The sequence below is a fragment of the Mytilus edulis genome, unplaced genomic scaffold (assembly GCF_963676685.1).
Source record: "Mytilus edulis unplaced genomic scaffold, xbMytEdul2.2 SCAFFOLD_1660, whole genome shotgun sequence".
Classification (NCBI taxonomy): Eukaryota; Metazoa; Mollusca; class Bivalvia; order Mytilida; family Mytilidae; genus Mytilus; species Mytilus edulis.
This window is the reverse complement of record NW_027267727.1, coordinates 1-18,185: the sequence shown is the minus strand read 5'-3', so window position 1 is coordinate 18,185 and position 18,185 is coordinate 1. Positions and strand designations below refer to the sequence as shown.

General features: G+C 36.6%; 7 protein-coding genes and 3 pseudogenes across 7 annotated transcripts; 7 read left to right on the top strand and 3 right to left on the bottom strand.

Moving 5' to 3' along the window:
• Positions 1-290: 290 nt before the first annotated feature.
• LOC139505945 (histone H4-like) lies at positions 291-812 on the top strand (annotated as a pseudogene).
• A 744-nt stretch (positions 813-1,556) lies between these two features.
• On the bottom strand, positions 1,557-2,022 carry LOC139505940 (histone H2B). The gene has a single exon (XM_071295270.1). The coding sequence runs from the start codon at positions 1,978-1,980 to the stop codon at positions 1,606-1,608; it is 375 nt and encodes a 124-aa protein (XP_071151371.1). The 5' UTR covers positions 1,981-2,022; the 3' UTR covers positions 1,557-1,605.
• A 1,573-nt stretch (positions 2,023-3,595) lies between these two features.
• On the top strand, positions 3,596-4,517 carry LOC139505937 (histone H3). The gene has a single exon (XM_071295266.1). The coding sequence runs from the start codon at positions 4,052-4,054 to the stop codon at positions 4,460-4,462; it is 411 nt and encodes a 136-aa protein (XP_071151367.1). The 5' UTR covers positions 3,596-4,051; the 3' UTR covers positions 4,463-4,517.
• Positions 4,518-6,009: 1,492 nt separating this feature from the next.
• Positions 6,010-6,565, top strand: LOC139505944 (histone H4). Its single transcript, XM_071295272.1, has one exon. The coding sequence runs from the start codon at positions 6,207-6,209 to the stop codon at positions 6,516-6,518; it is 312 nt and encodes a 103-aa protein (XP_071151373.1). The 5' UTR covers positions 6,010-6,206; the 3' UTR covers positions 6,519-6,565.
• Positions 6,566-7,310: 745 nt separating this feature from the next.
• LOC139505943 (histone H2B) lies at positions 7,311-7,776 on the bottom strand. The gene has a single exon (XM_071295271.1). The coding sequence runs from the start codon at positions 7,732-7,734 to the stop codon at positions 7,360-7,362; it is 375 nt and encodes a 124-aa protein (XP_071151372.1). The 5' UTR covers positions 7,735-7,776; the 3' UTR covers positions 7,311-7,359.
• A 1,882-nt stretch (positions 7,777-9,658) lies between these two features.
• On the top strand, positions 9,659-10,345 carry LOC139505939 (histone H3). Its single transcript, XM_071295269.1, has one exon. The coding sequence runs from the start codon at positions 9,828-9,830 to the stop codon at positions 10,236-10,238; it is 411 nt and encodes a 136-aa protein (XP_071151370.1). The 5' UTR covers positions 9,659-9,827; the 3' UTR covers positions 10,239-10,345.
• A 1,637-nt stretch (positions 10,346-11,982) lies between these two features.
• Positions 11,983-12,340, top strand: LOC139505948 (histone H4-like; annotated as a pseudogene).
• A 747-nt stretch (positions 12,341-13,087) lies between these two features.
• On the bottom strand, positions 13,088-13,553 carry LOC139505938 (histone H2B). Its single transcript, XM_071295267.1, has one exon. It carries the CDS (start codon positions 13,509-13,511, stop codon positions 13,137-13,139), a length of 375 nt encoding a protein of 124 aa, XP_071151368.1. The 5' UTR covers positions 13,512-13,553; the 3' UTR covers positions 13,088-13,136.
• Positions 13,554-15,446: 1,893 nt separating this feature from the next.
• Positions 15,447-16,041, top strand: LOC139505942 (histone H3-like; annotated as a pseudogene).
• Positions 16,042-17,752: 1,711 nt separating this feature from the next.
• On the top strand, positions 17,753-18,118 carry LOC139505946 (histone H4). The gene has a single exon (XM_071295275.1). It carries the CDS (start codon positions 17,760-17,762, stop codon positions 18,069-18,071), a length of 312 nt encoding a protein of 103 aa, XP_071151376.1. The 5' UTR covers positions 17,753-17,759; the 3' UTR covers positions 18,072-18,118.
• The last annotated feature ends 67 nt before the right edge of the window (positions 18,119-18,185 follow it).

Here is an 18,185-nt window from a genome sequence, read left to right as displayed (position 1 = left end):
TGTATTGACATTGAATGAAAATATCTGTTCAGAGAAAGCAAATAATTATCTTTATAATTTTGACTGTCTAAAGTGATTTTCATTTATCATTTATTTATCATACTTTTCTATCTTAAAATGAAAACTTTTCCACATTTTGGAACTTTTTTTTTGTCTCCTTCAGTCATTTTTATTCCGATTGAAAGTTTTTTTCTGTTCAATAATAGTTTTTTCTTAAAAATTTACTGTCTGATATGAATTATTATATTTTCAGACCTAGAATGAAAAAGTGGATTGAAAGTGTACACAGTTTAAGGCAGTACGGAGTTACCTCCCGGAATAAAACAACGTAAGCCAATCAGACAACAGTTAACTGAAAATGTGTGATACTTCTTTTACGGCCGCGTTGGTGATATATAAAGAGTCGCTGTTAGACGGAAAGTATTATTTAACTAATCACCACAAATAGTTAAACATGTCAGGCAGAGGAAAAGGAGGTAAAGGTCTAGGAAAAGGAGGCGCCAAGCGTCACAGGAAGGTGTTGCGTGATAACATCCAAGGTATCACCAAGCCAGCCATCCGTCGTTTAGCAAGAAGAGGTGGAGTAAAACGTATATCTGGACTCATCTATGAGGAAACCCGCGGTGTCCTTAAAGTTTTCTGGAAAATGTCATCCGTGATGCTGTCACATACACAGAGCACGCCAAGAGGAAGACTGTCACTGCCATGGATGTTGTCTACGCTTTGAAACGTCAAGGACGTACCTTGTACGGATTCGGAGGTTAAACAGCCACCCGGCTAATATCAACAACGGCCCTTTTCAGGGCCACCAACATTTTTCAAAAAGAATCTTAGATTTGTTGTACATCGTTTTAAGCTAAATCTTGAAATCAAAGCTTGCTCCCACTTCTATTCTTTTCTGTAATGTTCATGAATTTTCAACCGTTTTCTTGTTTTCCCTGATCCTGATCCGCAACTATTTTCTCTCTCTCTCGTTATCCCCCCCCCCCCCTTTTTTTTTAATATCTGGCTTTCTTTTTAATTAACTTCCTTACTCTTACTCTTGTATTTATTTGAGAATTTATATTTCTGAAGGTTTATGAATACGTTCAAAGATCAACAAGTCCGTGCATTTGCCTACATGAAGAGAGAAAATTTCAAAACAAATGCACGGACTTTTACACACAAAATCTGTAGATTCTGTTATATTCAATTATAAAGTTTTTGCGTGGTTTAAGATTAGGTAATGTTCTTGTTTCCGTGTAAAATAATTCTCGCAATATTTTTTTTCTCCCGAAAAGCAAAAGAAATCGTAAATTTATCAACTCTATTAATTGGAATGAAAGCACTGTTTTGTTCTTCATGATTTATGTATTTACGCTTTGCAGTTTTGACAAATTAAATACTACAGAATGAGTGAAATACACGTATATTTGTTATACAGATAGAAAGAAGAGAAAAGTAACCATATACTATTGAAATAGTTTGAAAGTAGTTATAGCTGGGGGTTGGGATTTATAGCTTTGTTTAGAAGTTTGACATGATGTACAACAAATGTAAATTCTTTTTGAAAAATGTTGGTGGCCCTGAAAAGGGCCGTTTGTGAAGTTATAAACTTCAGACTGTTTACTTGCTGCTGGTGTATTTGGTGACGGCTTTGGTACCTTCACTGACAGCGTGCTTGGCCAATTCTCCGGGTAAGAGAAGACGGACAGCGGTCTGGATCTCCCGGGATGTGATGGTAGATCTTTTGTTGTAGTGTGCCAATCGGGAAGCCTCTGCTGCGATTCTCTCGAATATATCGTTGACGAAGCTGTTCATGATGGACATTGCCTTTGAGGACACTCCGGTGTCGGGGTGAACTTGTCTCAAGACTTTGTAGATGTAGATAGCATAGGATTCACGTCTCTTCCTCCTCCTTTTCTTGTCACCGCCGGGTCTGGCAGTCTTTGCCTTGGTGACGGCCTTCTTGGCTCCTTTAGTTCCTACTTTGGGTGGCATGTTACTGGTTTGATAATCAAATAAGTAATGGTGAAAAATTATTTTCAATTTGTTTATATACTGGGCAAAACGGATTGAAAGATTTTCTTGAACGCGAACCTCGGAGAGAGCACCCATAACATGTTGAATGTTCGGTAGCCTAACTGCCCGCAGAGAGCTTCGTTCTGATTGGTGTATAATAAAAACATCGTTCAATCCGTTTAGTGGGTATATAAGCTAAATTTTAAAGAAAAATTGTATCACTTTACTCAGTGTCGATCAACCAAATAGAACAAAATGTCAGGACGAGGAAAAGGAGGAAAAGCAAAAGCAAAGGCAAAGTCTAGGTCATCCCGTGCCGGACTTCAGTTCCCAGTCGGTCGTATCCACAGACTTTTGAGGAAAGGAAACTATGCCGAGAGAGTTGGTGCCGGTGCACCAGTGTACCTCGCAGCTGTCCTAGAATACTTAGCAGCTGAAGTATTGGAGTTGGCAGGAAACGCCGCTCGTGACAACAAGAAGAGCAGAATCATTCCCCGTCATCTCCAGTTGGCCATCAGAAACGACGAAGAGTTGAACAAACTCTTGTCTGGTGTCACCATTGCCCAGGGAGGTGTTCTACCAAACATCCAGGCTGTACTTCTACCAAAGAAGACCCAGAAAGCTGCCAAGTAAAAAGTGGATATATCAGATTACTCACTTAACAACGGCCCTTTTCAGGGCCACCAATATTTTTCAAAAAGAGTCTAAAATTGTTGTACATCTTAGTAATACTTTATTCCCCATACATAATTAAAAAAAATATATTCTACTACATAACAAATAAAAAATGTCTAAAATATAGATGTCCCTTCTTCCGTGATTCTTCTTTTCTTCTCTCTCTAACGCATCCCATTTTAAGTACAGTTCTTATAGCATAACACTAAGTCTAGTAACTTTTTCAGTCTTCTTCATCAGAACATTTATTGTCGTACTTTCTGACTCTTTGAACCCACTAGTAGCTCAGTTAAATCATATAAAGTTTGTCGGGGGAAAAAAAACACTGATAGTATTTATATTTAATACTAGTCTGCTCTCTTCTTTCTCTCTCTTGGTTATTGATGCGAGCATGCTTAGATTCATCTGAGAAGGTGTGTGTTTTTTTATTATTATAATTTATTTATAGTTTTTGTTAACAGTATCTCTTTCGTCAACACTTTTATATATGATATGTACTTTCCATTCTTTTCCTTTTTCCATTTTTTTCAGCATCTCTCTCTCTCTCTCTCTCTCTCTCTCTCTCTCTCTCTCTCTCTCTCTCTCTCTCTCTCTCTCTCTCTCTCTCTCTCTCTCTCTCTCTCTCTCTCTCTCTATCTATCTCTCTCTCTCTCTCTGTCTTTCTGTCTTTATTTATTTATTTATTTATTTATTTATTTATTTATTGTTTGTGTATTAAAGATGTGGAATCGATGTAAGCACACCGACAATCAGACAATGTGACAAATGTGCCAAGCCCAAACGAAAATCATACCACATCTTCTTTTTTTATATTAAATATACATAAATATGACATAATACAACAATAAAGAAACTCAGCCGATCCGTACAATGTCATGTCGGGAATGTGTAATTCCATTTGTTTCTGTTTTTGCATTAGATTTCGCTTTGTTAGTGTTCAAACTGCATTTTATTTTTATTTTTTCCTGTTTTATTTTTCTTTCCTTTCCTTAATGTTTCTGCATGTATTTTGACCTTTTTTCATTATTATTTTTTTCTTCTTCAGATTTATCATATTGAAACCGTGACACTAATTTACTATTGTTGAGCAATGATTGATGATCAGAAACTGTAATTTTGAATGAAAAAAAGGGGGCATTTTTACTGTCAGCTTGGGTTGAGCAGTTTTTCAGTAAAAAATGGATTGAAAACTGTCAAAGTCCCTTACAAATCAGTCCAATCAGATTTAAGATATGCGGACCAATCAACGCCAGCTTTATGTAAGTGGTGATCCAATCGTCACCGTGATTTCAATCCTCCCGGCAAGCACAAAAACACATTCACCGAAATTTTCAAGTATTCTTTCTGTAGCAAATCGTCCACAGAGCTAATAATCATGGCACGAACAAAGCAAACTGCACGTAAATCCACCGGAGGTAAAGCTCCAAGAAAACAACTTGCCACCAAGGCCGCCCGTAAGAGCGCACCTGCAACCGGTGGAGTCAAGAAACCACATAGATACAGGCCAGGAACAGTCGCTCTCCGAGAAATCAGGAGATACCAGAAGAGCACAGAGCTCCTCATCAGGAAACTCCCCTTCCAGAGATTAGTCCGTGAAATCGCCCAGGACTTCAAAACTGATCTCCGATTCCAGAGTTCAGCCGTCATGGCCCTACAGGAAGCCAGCGAAGCCTACTTGGTCGGTCTCTTCGAGGATACCAACTTGTGCGCAATTCACGCCAAGAGAGTAACCATCATGCCAAAGGATATCCAATTGGCCCGAAGAATCCGTGGAGAACGTGCTTAAGAAGTGTGATTTTTTTCACCAAAACATAACGGCCCTTTTCAGGGCCACCAATATTTTTCAAAAAGAATCTATAAATTGTTGTACATGAAAATTAGAAACATAGCTGAACCCCTCTTTTCCCCATCTCTCTCTCTCTTTTATTTCTTCTTGTTGAATCCATCTATATGCAAAGCAATACATAGACAAAAAATAAATTTTATGAAATATATACACACAAGTCTCATCACAAAAAAAAAGGGGGGGTGTTTGTTTATCATGGTACATGTATGTCCTTGTGTGTAGAATATTAAATAGTACATTATATAAAAAAAAGATCAACATATGAATGTTTCTATCTGTTCTTCTGTTCTTTTCTTTTCTTCGCTTGTTTTGTCTTGTCTTCTTTTGATGTATTATTTACACCAGGAGTCTAGACCAAAGAAAGAGAACCACCAACTGGCCAAAATATAACCTTTTTTTTTTTAAGTTAGAGTGTAAATATCTTGTATAATTCATTAATTTGAATATTTCTTTTAGAAAAGCTGATATTACAGGGTACTTTTATCAAAAATTTAGAGCTCTTTTTCAGTCAGAATTGTAAAGAAAATTTTTATCATGTATGTAGTAATATATTTTGTCCACTTTAGAGTCTTGTCTTGCTGCTAGTTTACAAAATCATGAAATTTCTATTTAAATTAATATAATTTCGGTACGGGTCCAAGTAGTCCCCACAAAATTTCACTGTAGGAAGTCCATGTAAGCATATATCTTGCACTTATAAGCTTTTTTATATGATAAAAAGTAGTTTTCAGACTTATTATAAACTTTTCTGGCTAAAAGATGTCTTCAGAATAGTAAGTACATGTGTGCGCATTAACATTTTTATTGGATTGGCTGATGAAATTGTCATCGTCATACTGTGGATAAATATAGAATGGCGTTTAAAAATAAAACTGAAAGGAAGATGCACACATAAGAAGTTTTACCCGCAGTCAGGGGCATCTCTTTTCTTCACTGTAATACCTAAAAGAAAAAAATCTTTAATAGTAATAACAATAACAGTTTTATTCATACATTCTCTCATTTATGATCTGAAGTACCTGCAGCAGATCTTTGATGGATGGCAAGCACAGCTTTGACAGATGATGTTGAGTTATGAAAGACAGGTAGAAAACTGCAAGCATGTAAAATCCTGTGATGTATCCAATTTCTGGGTACATCAAGTAGACAAATAGATAACCAGTATTCCTAGATATGTCTGTGAGGTTTTTTTTTTCCCAACTAAATTCCATTCCATTAAGTTGAAATGTGTATTGACATTGAATGAAAATATCTGTTCAGAGAAAGCAAATAATTATCTTTATAATTTTGACTGTCTAAAGTGATTTTCATTTATCATTTATTTATCATACTTTTCTATCTTAAAATGAAAACTTTTCCACATTTTGGAACTTTTTTTTTGTCTCCTTCAGTCATTTTTATTCCGATTGAAAGTTTTTTTTCTGTTCAATAATAGTTTTTTCTTAAAAATTTACTGTCTGATATGAATTATTATATTTTTCAGACCTAGAATGAAAAAGTGGATTGAAAGTGTACACAGTTTAAGGCAGTACGGAGTTACCTCCCGGAATAAAACAACGTAAGCCAATCAGACAACAGTTAACTGAAAATGTGTGATACTTCTTTTACGGCCGCGTTGGTGATATATAAAGAGTCGCTGTTAGACGGAAAGTATTATTTAACTAATCACCACAAATAGTTAAACATGTCAGGCAGAGGAAAAGGAGGTAAAGGTCTAGGAAAAGGAGGCGCCAAGCGTCACAGGAAGGTGTTGCGTGATAACATCCAAGGTATCACCAAGCCAGCCATCCGTCGTTTAGCAAGAAGAGGTGGAGTAAAACGTATATCTGGACTCATCTATGAGGAAACCCGCGGTGTCCTTAAAGTTTTCTTGGAAAATGTCATCCGTGATGCTGTCACATACACAGAGCACGCCAAGAGGAAGACTGTCACTGCCATGGATGTTGTCTACGCTTTGAAACGTCAAGGACGTACCTTGTACGGATTCGGAGGTTAAACAGCCACCCGGCTAATATCAACAACGGCCCTTTTCAGGGCCACCAACATTTTTCAAAAAGAATCTTAGATTTGTTGTACATCGTTTTAAGCTAAATCTTGAAATCAAAGCTTGCTCCCACTTCTATTCTTTTCTGTAATGTTCATGAATTTTTCAACCGTTTTCTTGTTTTCCCTGATCCTGATCCGCAACTATTTTCTCTCTCTCTCGTTATCCCCCCCCCCCCCTTTTTTTTTAATATCTGGCTTTCTTTTTAATTAACTTCCTTACTCTTACTCTTGTATTTATTTGAGAATTTATATTTCTGAAGGTTTATGAATACGTTCAAAGATCAACAAGTCCGTGCATTTGCCTACATGAAGAGAGAAAATTTCAAAACAAATGCACGGACTTTTACACACAAAATCTGTAGATTCTGTTATATTCAATTATAAAGTTTTTGCGTGGTTTAAGATTAGGTAATGTTCTTGTTTCCGTGTAAAATAATTCTCGCAATATTTTTTTTCTCCCGAAAAGCAAAAGAAATCGTAAATTTATCAACTCTATTAATTGGAATGAAAGCACTGTTTTGTTCTTCATGATTTATGTATTTACGCTTTGCAGTTTTGACAAATTAAATACTACAGAATGAGTGAAATACACGTATATTTGTTATACAGATAGAAAGAAGAGAAAAGTAACCATATACTATTGAAATAGTTTGAAAGTAGTTATAGCTGGGGGTTGGGATTTATAGCTTTGTTTAGAAGTTTGACATGATGTACAACAAATGTAAATTCTTTTTGAAAAATGTTGGTGGCCCTGAAAAGGGCCGTTTGTGAAGTTATAAACTTCAGACTGTTTACTTGCTGCTGGTGTATTTGGTGACGGCTTTGGTACCTTCACTGACAGCGTGCTTGGCCAATTCTCCGGGTAAGAGAAGACGGACAGCGGTCTGGATCTCCCGGGATGTGATGGTAGATCTTTTGTTGTAGTGTGCCAATCGGGAAGCCTCTGCTGCGATTCTCTCGAATATATCGTTGACGAAGCTGTTCATGATGGACATTGCCTTTGAGGACACTCCGGTGTCGGGGTGAACTTGTCTCAAGACTTTGTAGATGTAGATAGCATAGGATTCACGTCTCTTCCTCCTCCTTTTCTTGTCACCGCCGGGTCTGGCAGTCTTTGCCTTGGTGACGGCCTTCTTGGCTCCTTTAGTTCCTACTTTGGGTGGCATGTTACTGGTTTGATAATCAAATAAGTAATGGTGAAAAATTATTTTCAATTTGTTTATATACTGGGCAAAACGGATTGAAAGATTTTCTTGAACGCGAACCTCGGAGAGAGCACCCATAACATGTTGAATGTTCGGTAGCCTAACTGCCCGCAGAGAGCTTCGTTCTGATTGGTGTATAATAAAAACATCGTTCAATCCGTTTAGTGGGTATATAAGCTAAATTTTAAAGAAAAATTGTATCACTTTACTCAGTGTCGATCAACCAAATAGAACAAAATGTCAGGACGAGGAAAAGGAGGAAAAGCAAAAGCAAAGGCAAAGTCTAGGTCATCCCGTGCCGGACTTCAGTTCCCAGTCGGTCGTATCCACAGACTTTTGAGGAAAGGAAACTATGCCGAGAGAGTTGGTGCCGGTGCACCAGTGTACCTCGCAGCTGTCCTAGAATACTTAGCAGCTGAAGTATTGGAGTTGGCAGGAAACGCCGCTCGTGACAACAAGAAGAGCAGAATCATTCCCCGTCATCTCCAGTTGGCCATCAGAAACGACGAAGAGTTGAACAAACTCTTGTCTGGTGTCACCATTGCCCAGGGAGGTGTTCTACCAAACATCCAGGCTGTACTTCTACCAAAGAAGACCCAGAAAGCTGCCAAGTAAAAAGTGGATATATCAGATTACTCACTTAACAACGGCCCTTTTCAGGGCCACCAATATTTTTCAAAAAGAGTCTAAAATTGTTGTACATCTTAGTAATACTTTATTCCCCATACATAATTAAAAAAAATATATTCTACTACATAACAAATAAAAAATGTCTAAAATATAGATGTCCCTTCTTCCGTGATTCTTCTTTTCTTCTCTCTCTAACGCATCCCATTTTAAGTACAGTTCTTATAGCATAACACTAAGTCTAGTAACTTTTTCAGTCTTCTTCATCAGAACATTTATTGTCGTACTTTCTGACTCTTTGAACCCACTAGTAGCTCAGTTAAATCATATAAAGTTTGTCGGGGGAAAAAAAACACTGATAGTATTTATATTTAATACTAGTCTGCTCTCTTCTTTCTCTCTCTTGGTTATTGATGCGAGCATGCTTAGATTCATCTGAGAAGGTGTGTGTTTTTTATTATTATAATTTATTTATAGTTTTTGTTAACAGTATCTCTTTCGTCAACACTTTTATATATGATATGTACTTTCCATTCTTTTCCTTTTTCCATTTTTTTCAGCATCTCTCTCTCTCTCTCTCTCTCTCTCTCTCTCTCTCTCTCTCTCTCTCTTCTCTCTCTCTCTCTCTCTCTCTCTCTCTCTCTCTCTCTCTCTCTCTCTCTCTCTCTCTCTCTCTCTCTCTCTCTATCTATCTCTCTCTCTCTCTCTGTCTTTCTGTCTTTATTTATTTATTTATTTATTTATTTATTTATTTATTGTTTGTGTATTAAAGATGTGGAATCGATGTAAGCACACCGACAATCAGACAATGTGACAAATGTGCCAAGCCCAAACGAAAATCATACCACATCTTCTTTTTTTATATTAAATATACATAAATATGACATAATACAACAATAAAGAAACTCAGCCGATCCGTACAATGTCATGTCGGGAATGTGTAATTCCATTTGTTTCTGTTTTTGCATTAGATTTCGCTTTGTTAGTGTTCAAACTGCATTTTATTTTTATTTTTTCCTGTTTTATTTTTCTTTCCTTTCCTTAATGTTTCTGCATGTATTTTGACCTTTTTTCATTATTATTTTTTTCTTCTTCAGATTTATCATATTGAAACCGTGACACTAATTTACTATTGTTGAGCAATGATTGATGATCAGAAACTGTAATTTTGAATGAAAAAAAAGGGGCATTTTTACTGTCAGCTTGGGTTGAGCAGTTTTTCAGTAAAAAATGGATTGAAAACTGTCAAAGTCCCTTACAAATCAGTCCAATCAGATTTAAGATATGCGGACCAATCAACGCCAGCTTTATGTAAGTGGTGATCCAATCGTCACCGTGATTTCAATCCTCCCGGCAAGCACAAAAACACATTCACCGAAATTTTCAAGTATTCTTTCTGTAGCAAATCGTCCACAGAGCTAATAATCATGGCACGAACAAAGCAAACTGCACGTAAATCCACCGGAGGTAAAGCTCCAAGAAAACAACTTGCCACCAAGGCCGCCCGTAAGAGCGCACCTGCAACCGGTGGAGTCAAGAAACCACATAGATACAGGCCAGGAACAGTCGCTCTCCGAGAAATCAGGAGATACCAGAAGAGCACAGAGCTCCTCATCAGGAAACTCCCCTTCCAGAGATTAGTCCGTGAAATCGCCCAGGACTTCAAAACTGATCTCCGATTCCAGAGTTCAGCCGTCATGGCCCTACAGGAAGCCAGCGAAGCCTACTTGGTCGGTCTCTTCGAGGATACCAACTTGTGCGCAATTCACGCCAAGAGAGTAACCATCATGCCAAAGGATATCCAATTGGCCCGAAGAATCCGTGGAGAACGTGCTTAAGAAGTGTGATTTTTTTCACCAAAACATAACGGCCCTTTTCAGGGCCACCAATATTTTTCAAAAAGAATCTATAAATTGTTGTACATGAAAATTAGAAACATAGCTGAACCCCTCTTTTCCCCATCTCTCTCTCTCTTTTATTTCTTCTTGTTGAATCCATCTATATGCAAAGCAATACATAGACAAAAAATAAATTTTATGAAATATATACACACAAGTCTCATCACAAAAAAAAAGGGGGGTGTTTGTTTATCATGGTACATGTATGTCCTTGTGTGTAGAATATTAAATAGTACATTATATAAAAAAAAGATCAACATATGAATGTTTCTATCTGTTCTTCTGTTCTTTTCTTTTCTTCGCTTGTTTTGTCTTGTCTTCTTTTGATGTATTATTTACACCAGGAGTCTAGACCAAAGAAAGAGAACCACCAACTGGCCAAAATATAACCTTTTTTTTTTTTAAGTTAGAGTGTAAATATCTTGTATAATTCATTAATTTGAATATTTCTTTTAGAAAAGCTGATATTACAGGGTACTTTTATCAAAAATTTAGAGCTCTTTTTCAGTCAGAATTGTAAAGAAAATTTTTATCATGTATGTAGTAATATATTTTGTCCACTTTAGAGTCTTGTCTTGCTGCTAGTTTACAAAATCATGAAATTTCTATTTAAATTAATATAATTTCGGTACGGGTCCAAGTAGTCCCCACAAAATTTCACTGTAGGAAGTCCATGTAAGCATATATCTTGCACTTATAAGCTTTTTTATATGATAAAAAGTAGTTTTCAGACTTATTATAAACTTTTCTGGCTAAAAGATGTCTTCAGAATAGTAAGTACATGTGTGCGCATTAACATTTTTATTGGATTGGCTGATGAAATTGTCATCGTCATACTGTGGATAAATATAGAATGGCGTTTAAAAATAAAACTGAAAGGAAGATGCACACATAAGAAGTTTTACCCGCAGTCAGGGGCATCTCTTTTCTTCACTGTAATACCTAAAAGAAAAAAATCTTTAATAGTAATAACAATAACAGTTTTATTCATACATTCTCTCATTTATGATCTGAAGTACCTGCAGCAGATCTTTGATGGATGGCAAGCACAGCTTTGACAGATGATGTTGAGTTATGAAAGACAGGTAGAAAACTGCAAGCATGTAAAATCCTGTGATGTATCCAATTTCTGGGTACATCAAGTAGACAAATAGATAACCAGTATTCCTAGATATGTCTGTGAGGTTTTTTTTTTTCCCAACTAAATTCCATTCCATTAAGTTGAAATGTGTATTGACATTGAATGAAAATATCTGTTCAGAGAAAGCAAATAATTATCTTTATAATTTTGACTGTCTAAAGTGATTTTCATTTATCATTTATTTATCATACTTTTCTATCTTAAAATGAAAACCTTTTCCACATTTTGGAACTTTTTTTTTGTCTCCTTCAGTCATTTTTATTCCGATTGAAAGTTTTTTTCTGTTCAATAATAGTTTTTTCTTTAAAAATTTACTGTCTGATATGAATTATTATATTTTTCAGACCTAGAATGAAAAAGTGGATTGAAAGTGTACACAGTTTAAGGCAGTACGAGTTACCTCCCGGAATAAAACAACGTAAGCCAATCAGACAACAGTTAACTGAAAATGTGTGATACTTCTTTTACGGCGCGTTGGTGATATATAAAGAGTCGCTGTTAGACGGAAAGTATTATTTAACTAATCACCACAAATAGTTAAACATGTCAGGCAGAGGAAAAGGAGGTAAAGGTCAAGGAAAAGGAGGCGCCAAGCGTCACAGGAAGGTGTTGCGTGATAACATCCAAGGTATCACCAAGCCAGCCATCCGTCGTTTAGCAAGAAGAGGTGGAGTAAAACGTATATCTGGACTCATCTATGAGGAAACCCGCGGTGTCCTTAAAGTTTTCTTGGAAAATGTCATCCGTGATGCTGTCACATACACAGAGCCGCCAAGAGGAAGACTGTCACTGCCATGGATGTTGTCTACGCTTTGAAACGTCAAGGACGTACCTTGTACGGATTCGGAGGTTAAACAGCCACCCGGCTAATATCAACAACGGCCCTTTTCAGGGCCACCAACATTTTCAAAAAGAATCTTAGATTTGTTGTACATCGTTTTAAGCTAAATCTTGAAATCAAAGCTTGCTCCCACTTCTATTCTTTTCTGTAATGTTCATGAATTTTTCAACCGTTTTCTTGTTTTCCCCTGATCCTGATCCGCAACTATTTTCTCTCTCTCTCGTTATCCCCCCCCCCCCCTTTTTTTTTTAATATCTGGCTTTCTTTTTAATTAACTTCCTTACTCTTACTCTTGTATTTATTTGAGAATTTATATTTCTGAAGGTTTATGAATACGTTCAAAGATCAACAAGTCCGTGCATTTGCCTACATGAAGAGAGAAAATTTTCAAACAAATGCACGGACTTTTACACACAAAATCTGTAGATTCTGTTATATTCAATTATAAAGTTTTTGCGTGGTTTAAGATTAGGTAATGTTCTTGTTTCCGTGTAAAATAATTCTCGCAATATTTTTTTTCTCCCGAAAAGCAAAAGAAATCGTAAATTTATCAACTCTATTAATTGGAATGAAAGCACTGTTTTTGTTCTTCATGATTTATGTATTTACGCTTTGCAGTTTTGACAAATTAAATACTACAGAATGAGTGAAATACACGTATATTTGTTATACAGATAGAAGAAGAGAAAAGTAACCATATACTATTGAAATAGTTTGAAAGTAGTTATAGCTGGGGGTTGGGATTTATAGCTTTGTTTAGAAGTTTGACATGATGTACAAACAAATGTAAATTCTTTTTGAAAAATGTTGGTGGCCCTGAAAAGGGCCGTTTGTGAAGTTATAAACTTCAGACTGTTTACTTGCTGCTGGTGTATTTGGTGACGGCTTTGGTACCTTCACTGACAGCGTGCTTGGCCAATTCTCCGGGTAAGAGAAGACGGACAGCGGTCTGGATCTCCCGGGATGTGATGGTAGATCTTTTGTTGTAGTGTGCCAATCGGGAAGCCTCTGCTGCGATTCTCTCGAATATATCGTTGACGAAGCTGTTCATGATGGACATTGCCTTTGAGGACACTCCGGTGTCGGGGTGAACTTGTCTCAAGACTTTGTAGATGTAGATAGCATAGGATTCACGTCTCTTCCTCCTCCTTTTCTTGTCACCGCCGGGTCTGGCAGTCTTTGCCTTGGTGACGGCCTTCTTGGCTCCTTTAGTTCCTACTTTGGGTGGCATGTTACTGGTTTGATAATCAAATAAGTAATGGTGAAAAATTATTTTCAATTTGTTTATATACTGGGCAAAACGGATTGAAAGATTTTCTTGAACGCGAACCTCGGAGAGAGCACCCATAACATGTTGAATGTTCGGTAGCCTAACTGCCCGCAGAGAGCTTCGTTCTGATTGGTGTATAATAAAAACATCGTTCAATCCGTTTAGTGGGTATATAAGCTAAATTTTAAAGAAAAATTGTATCACTTTACTCAGTGTCGATCAACCAAATAGAACAAAATGTCAGGACGAGGAAAAGGAGGAAAAGCAAAAGCAAAGGCAAAGTCTAGGTCATCCCGTGCCGGACTTCAGTTCCCAGTTCGGTCGTATCCACAGACTTTTGAGGAAAGGAAACTATGCCGAGAGAGTTGGTGCCGGTGCACCAGTGTACCTCGCAGCTGTCCTAGAATACTTAGCAGCTGAAGTATTGGAGTTGCAGGAAACGCCGCTCGTGACAACAAGAAGAGCAGAATCATTCCCCGTCATCTCCAGTTGGCCATCAGAAACGACGAAGAGTTGAACAAACTCTTGTCTGGTGTCACCATTGCCCAGGGAGGTGTTCTACAAACATCCAGGCTGTACTTCTACCAAAGAAGACCCAGAAAGCTGCCAAGTAAAAAGTGGATATATCAGATTACTCACTTAACAACGGCCCTTTTCAGGGCCACCAATATTTTTCAAAAAGAGTCTAAAAATTGTTGTACATCTTAGTAATACTTTATTCCCCATACATAATTAAAAAAATATATTCTACTACATAACAAATAAAAAATGTCTAAAATATAGATGTCCCTTCTTCCGTGATTCTTCTTTTCTTCTCTCTCTAACGCATCCCATTTTAAGTACAGTTCTTATAGCATAACACTAAGTCTAGTAACTTTTTCAGTCTTCTTCATCAGAACATTTATTGTCGTACTTTCTGACTCTTTGAACCCACTAGTAGCTCAGTTAAATCATATAAAGTTTGTCGGGGGAAAAAAAACACTGATAGTATTTATATTTAATACTAGTCTGCTCTCTTCTTTCTCTCTCTTGGTTATTGATGCGAGCATGCTTAGATTCATCTGAGAAGGTGTGTGTTTTTTTATTATTATAATTTATTTATAGTTTTTTGTTAACAGTATCTCTTTCGTCAACACTTTTATATATGATATGTACTTTCCATTCTTTTCCTTTTTCCATTTTTTTCAGCATCTCTCTCTCTCTCTCTCTCTCTCTCTCTCTCTCTCTCTCTCTCTCTCTCTCTCTCTCTCTCTCTCTCTCTCTCTCTCTCTCTCTCTCTCTCTCTCTCTCTCTCTCTCTCTCTCTCTCTCTCTCTCTCTATCTATCTCTCTCTCTCTCTGTCTTTCTGTCTTTATTTATTTATTTATTTATTTATTTATTTATTTATTGTTTGTGTATTAAAGATGTGGAATCGATGTAAGCACACCGACAATCAGACAATGTGACAAATGTGCCAAGCCCAAACGAAAATCATACCACATCTTCTTTTTTTATATTAAATATACATAAATATGACATAATACAACAATAAAGAAACTCAGCCGATCCGTACAATGTCATGTCGGGAATGTGTAATTCCATTTGTTTCTGTTTTTGCATTAGATTTCGCTTTGTTAGTGTTCAAACTGCATTTTATTTTTATTTTTTCCTGTTTTATTTTTCTTTCCTTTCCTTAATGTTTCTGCATGTATTTTGACCTTTTTTCATTATTATTTTTTTCTTCTTCAGATTTATCATATTGAAACCGTGACACTAATTTACTATTGTTGAGCAATGATTGATGATCAGAAACTGTAATTTTGAATGAAAAAAAGGGGGCATTTTTACTGTCAGCTTGGTTGAGCAGTTTTTCAGTAAAAAATGGATTGAAAACTGTCAAAGTCCCTTACAAATCAGTCCAATCAGATTTAAGATATGCGGACCAATCAACGCCAGCTTTATGTAAGTGGTGATCCAATCGTCACCGTGATTTCAATCCTCCCGGCAAGCACAAAAACACATTCACCGAAATTTTCAAGTATTCTTTCTGTAGCAAATCGTCCACAGAGCTAATAATCATGGCACGAACAAAGCAAACTGCACGTAAATCCACCGGAGGTAAAGCTCCAAGAAAACAACTTGCCACAAGGCCGCCCGTAAGAGCGCACCTGCAACCGGTGGAGTCAAGAAACCACATAGATACAGGCCAGGAACAGTCGCTCTCCGAGAAATCAGGAGATACCAGAAGAGCACAGAGCTCCTCATCAGGAAACTCCCCTTCCAGAGATTAGTCCGTGAAATCGCCCAGGACTTCAAAACTGATCTCCGATTCCAGAGTTCAGCCGTCATGGCCCTACAGGAAGCCAGCGAAGCCTACTTGGTCGGTCTCTTCGAGGATACCAACTTGTGCGCAATTCACGCCAAGAGAGTAACCATCATGCCAAAGGATATCCAATTGGCCCGAAGAATCCGTGGAGAACGTGCTTAAGAAGTGTGATTTTTTTCACCAAAACATAACGGCCCTTTTCAGGCCACCAATATTTTTCAAAAAGAATCTATAAATTGTTGTACATGAAAATTAGAAACATAGCTGAACCCTCTTTTCCCCATCTCTCTCTCTCTTTTATTTCTTCTTGTTGAATCCATCTATATGCAAAGCAATACATAGACAAAAAATAAATTTTATGAAATATATACACACAAGTCCTCATCACAAAAAAAAAAGGGGGGTGTTTGTTTATCATGGTACATGTATGTCCTTGTGTGTAGAATATTAAATAGTACATTATATAAAAAAAAAGATCAACATATGAATGTTTCTATCTGTTCTTCTGTTCTTTTCTTTTCTTCGCTTGTTTTGTCTTGTCTTCTTTTGATGTATTATTTACACCAGGAGTCTAGACCAAAGAAAGAGAACCACCAACTGCCAAAAAATAACCTTTTTTTTTTTAAGTTAGAGTGTAAATATCTTGTATAATTCATTAATTTGAATATTTCTTTTAGAAAAGCTGATATTACAGGGTACTTTTATCAAAAATTTAGAGCTCTTTTTCAGTCAGAATTGTAAAAGAAAATTTTTATCATGTATGTAGTAATATATTTTGTCCACTTTAGAGTCTTGTCTTGCTGCTAGTTTACAAAATCATGAAATTTCTATTTAAATTAATATAATTTCGGTACGGGTCCAAGTAGTCCCCACAAAATTTCACTGTAGGAAGTCCATGTAAGCATATATCTTGCACTTATAAGCTTTTTTATATGATAAAAAGTAGTTTTCAGACTTATTATAAACTTTTCTGGCTAAAAGATGTCTTCAGAATAGTAAGTACATGTGTGCGCATTAACATTTTTATTGGATTGGCTGATGAAATTGTCATCGTCATACTGTGGATAAATATAGAATGGCGTTTAAAAATAAAACTGAAAGGAAGATGCACACATAAGAAGTTTTACCCGCAGTCAGGGGCATCTCTTTTCTTCACTGTAATACCTAAAAGAAAAAATCTTTAATAGTAATAACAATAACAGTTTTATTCATACATTCTCTCATTTATGATCTGAAGTACCTGCAGCAGATCTTTGATGGATGGCAAGCACAGCTTTGACAGATGATGTTGAGTTATGAAAGACAGGTAGAAAACTGCAAGCATGTAAAATCCTGTGATGTATCCAATTTCTGGGTACATCAAGTAGACAAATAGATAACCAGTATTCCTAGATATGTCTGTGAGGTTTTTTTTTTCCCAACTAAATTCCATTCCATTAAGTTGAAATGTGTATTGACATTGAATGAAAATATCTGTTCAGAGAAAGCAAATAATTATCTTTATAATTTTGACTGTCTAAAGTGATTTTCATTATCATTTATTTATCATACTTTTCTATCTTAAAATGAAAACTTTTCCACATTTTGGAACTTTTTTTTTGTCTCCTTCAGTCATTTTTATTCCGATTGAAAGTTTTTTTCTGTTCAATAATAGTTTTTTCTTAAAAATTTACTGTCTGATATGAATTATTATATTTTTCAGACCTAGAATGAAAAAGTGGATTGAAAGTGTACACAGTTTAAGGCAGTACGGAGTTACCTCCCGGAATAAAACAACGTAAGACCAATCAGACAACAGTTAACTGAAAATGTGTGATACTTCTTTTACGGCCGCGTTGGTGATATATAAAGAGTCGCTGTTAGACGGAAAGTATTATTTAACTAATCACCACAAATAGTTAAACATGTCAGGCAGAGGAAAAGGAGGTAAAGGTCTAGGAAAAGGAGGCGCCAAGCGTCACAGGAAGGTGTTGCGTGATAACATCCAAGGTATCACCAAGCCAGCCATCCGTCGTTTAGCAAGAAGAGGTGGAGTAAAACGTATATCTGGACTCATCTATGAGGAAACCCGCGGTGTCCTTAAAGTTTTCTTGGAAAATGTCATCCGTGATGCTGTCACATACACAGAGCACGCCAAGAGGAAGACTGTCACTGCCATGGATGTTGTCTACGCTTTGAAACGTCAAGGACGTACCTTGTACGGATTCGGAGGTTAAACAGCCACCCGGCTAATATCAACAACGGCCCTTTTCAGGGCCACCAACATTTTCAAAAAGAATCTTAGATTTGTTGTACATCGTTTTAAGCTAAATCTTGAAATCAAAGCTTGC

What these genes read in the sequence shown, in the direction of transcription:
- LOC139505940 (XM_071295270.1), bottom strand. Translation starts at nt 1,980, where the DNA reads ATGCCACCCAAAGTAGGAACTAAAGGAGCCAAGAAGGCCGTCACCAAG.
- LOC139505937 (XM_071295266.1), top strand. Translation starts at nt 4,052, where the DNA reads ATGGCACGAACAAAGCAAACTGCACGTAAATCCACCGGAGGTAAAGCT.
- LOC139505944 (XM_071295272.1), top strand. Translation starts at nt 6,207, where the DNA reads ATGTCAGGCAGAGGAAAAGGAGGTAAAGGTCTAGGAAAAGGAGGCGCC.
- LOC139505943 (XM_071295271.1), bottom strand. Translation starts at nt 7,734, where the DNA reads ATGCCACCCAAAGTAGGAACTAAAGGAGCCAAGAAGGCCGTCACCAAG.
- LOC139505939 (XM_071295269.1), top strand. Translation starts at nt 9,828, where the DNA reads ATGGCACGAACAAAGCAAACTGCACGTAAATCCACCGGAGGTAAAGCT.
- LOC139505938 (XM_071295267.1), bottom strand. Translation starts at nt 13,511, where the DNA reads ATGCCACCCAAAGTAGGAACTAAAGGAGCCAAGAAGGCCGTCACCAAG.
- LOC139505946 (XM_071295275.1), top strand. Translation starts at nt 17,760, where the DNA reads ATGTCAGGCAGAGGAAAAGGAGGTAAAGGTCTAGGAAAAGGAGGCGCC.